General features: G+C 58.6%; 1 protein-coding gene across 1 annotated transcript in view; it reads right to left on the bottom strand.

Annotated features, from left to right (window-relative positions):
* The window catches only part of ADAMTS8 (ADAM metallopeptidase with thrombospondin type 1 motif, 8), a gene marked incomplete at its 3' end in the record, with an annotated part of 6,308 nt that overhangs the window by 3,873 nt on the left and 404 nt on the right, over nt 1-2,031 (bottom strand). Inside the window, 4 exon segments of the mRNA XM_009703305.1 lie at nt 243-541; nt 734-901; nt 1,414-1,546; nt 1,795-2,030. Of these exon segments, the coding sequence (XP_009701607.1) occupies nt 243-541; nt 734-901; nt 1,414-1,546; nt 1,795-2,030 (836 nt within the window).

Genomic DNA, 2,031 nt, shown 5'->3' with positions numbered 1-2,031 from the left:
TTGCAGAACTGGGGCTGTTTGCCCGGGTTCAACCCAGCCACGGCAGCGTTTATCTACGAGCTGGGTTTGCCGGTAATAAAGATTAACGAAAGGTGCTGTTGAAGGGGAGATACCCAGAAAACAAATCAGGCAAATCCAAAACTACTCCAGCAGACGGCAGGACCAGGGTCAGAGGTTTGGGAATCCCAAAGGGTTGAGCTCCAGCCCGTCAGTCCCCGATTCCCCCCCACCCCCCCCATTACCTGGGGCTTCAGGGCATCCTGCGGCACGCAGCGACCGTCCCAGCACAGCCCGCCGGCTTTGCAAGGGGTGCCATCAGCCCACGGCAAGCTGCCGTTCTTGGTATGGCAAAGAGTTTCCCCGCTGCCGGTCCTGCACCAGAGTTGGGCACAGATATCCTCCTCCGTGGTGTTGGGGCAGTGCTGGAAGTCTTTGCCAAATATCTGCTGGCATTGCTGGTCCAGGCTGTACAGGGTTCCCTGGCCGGGCAGCTCGACGGGCAGGGAGATGGGGTCGGCCGGAGCATCGAGCAAGCAGTCACCTAGGCAAGGATCAAGAATGAGGCGTTAGGGCTTGACGCCACGGATTGCACCAAGCAAGATACCCCAAACCTCTCTCTGTGGTCTGATTTGCCTCCCCCTTCATCCCACACACCCCTCCAGGCGTTGCAAAGAGCCTAAGCAATTAAGGAAAAGGTTGTTTTGAGTGATGAGGCTGCTGAAGGGAGCCTTACCGTGCCCTCCGTCCAGGAACTCGGTGAGGTACATGGCGCTGCAAGGAGACCAGGGCTGGGTCTTGTTCAAGTGGATGAAAAGAGGGGCCATCATATGGTGCTTGCCGAGGGGCCCGAAAAGCCGCTCGCAGGTCTTGGAGTCGTCGTGGGGCATGCTGAGGACATGGCCTGGGGAGCAGAGAGCATCGGTGAGCTGCAGCCTCCAGCCCCTCCTCTGCTGCAGATAGTGCACGGACAGCTGGGAGCATCCTTAAGTTATCCAGCAGTTCCTATTGCTGCAAAAGCTATCTGCTTCGATCGATCAGAAGCAATAAAAAACCCAGCCCTTGCTCTATCTCAGCGGTGCAGCCCGCTGCGTGCAGGGCAAAGCAGCCCAAATTAGTCAGAGCATCTCTAGGAGTGGCAAACCAAGGGGGAGAAGCGCTTGGTCCCACGCCTTAACTCATCACATCAGGCAAATGCGCCGATTTACACCAACTCGGGCACTCCTAAGTACCTTTGCTGGTGCAAACCGGCTTCTGCCAGTGCCAGAAGCTCCCCAGTGCTGCCCAAGGCTTGGTGAGTGGTACCCAACTGGGAGATGCTGGTGCTGGGATGCGCTACATCCCCTCCCAGCAGCGAGGCTGGCCATGCCAGGCTGAAAAAGCAGAATTCCCCAACCCGGGAAAGGGATGCATTACCCAGTTCATGAGCCAAGGTGTAGGCTGCTTGCAGACCCTCATCCTCAATCACCGAGCAGCTTTTGTTGCGGTCGCACATGGTGCCGATATCCGCCACTCCCAGCGTGTCGCAGCTTTGGTGTCCGCAGAAGTCCTGTTTGCGAGCAGCGCCGAGAGTGGGGGGTAAGGCAGGGTGAAGGGGTCCCACATTCCCCCCCCCATCTCTGAGCAGAGCTGAGCAACCGACTGGTGGTCTGAACCCCAAATGCACACCCCCCCCCCAATTGCTTTGCCACAAGCTCCATTCTTTGTGTGGTGGGAGGATTCCTCCGCTCCTTCCAGGGACACCTCGATCCCTTTCCTCTCCCCCCACCCTGAGCATCCCCAAAGGACCCTTCAGACCTGTCTGGTCAGCAGGATGGCCGTGTCGTAATGCTCCGGGTGTCGATCGCTCGGGGGGTTGAACCTTTGTTGCCAGCTACAGAAGTTGCGCAGGGTGAGCCCGCCGTTGTCGGACACCTCCGGCCCCGCTGTCGCCTCCTCCACCACCAGCACCTTCACCACCACCAGGTTGATGGAGTTCTTCAGGCTGGGATGCTTGTAGATGCGAGCTGCCATGGACATCAGGGTCAGGACGTG

The sequence above is a fragment of the Cariama cristata genome, unplaced genomic scaffold (assembly GCF_000690535.1).
Source record: "Cariama cristata isolate BGI_N322 unplaced genomic scaffold, ASM69053v1 scaffold5777, whole genome shotgun sequence".
NCBI lineage: Eukaryota > Metazoa > Chordata > Aves > Cariamiformes > Cariamidae > Cariama > Cariama cristata.
This window is presented reverse-complemented; position numbering and strand designations above follow the sequence as displayed.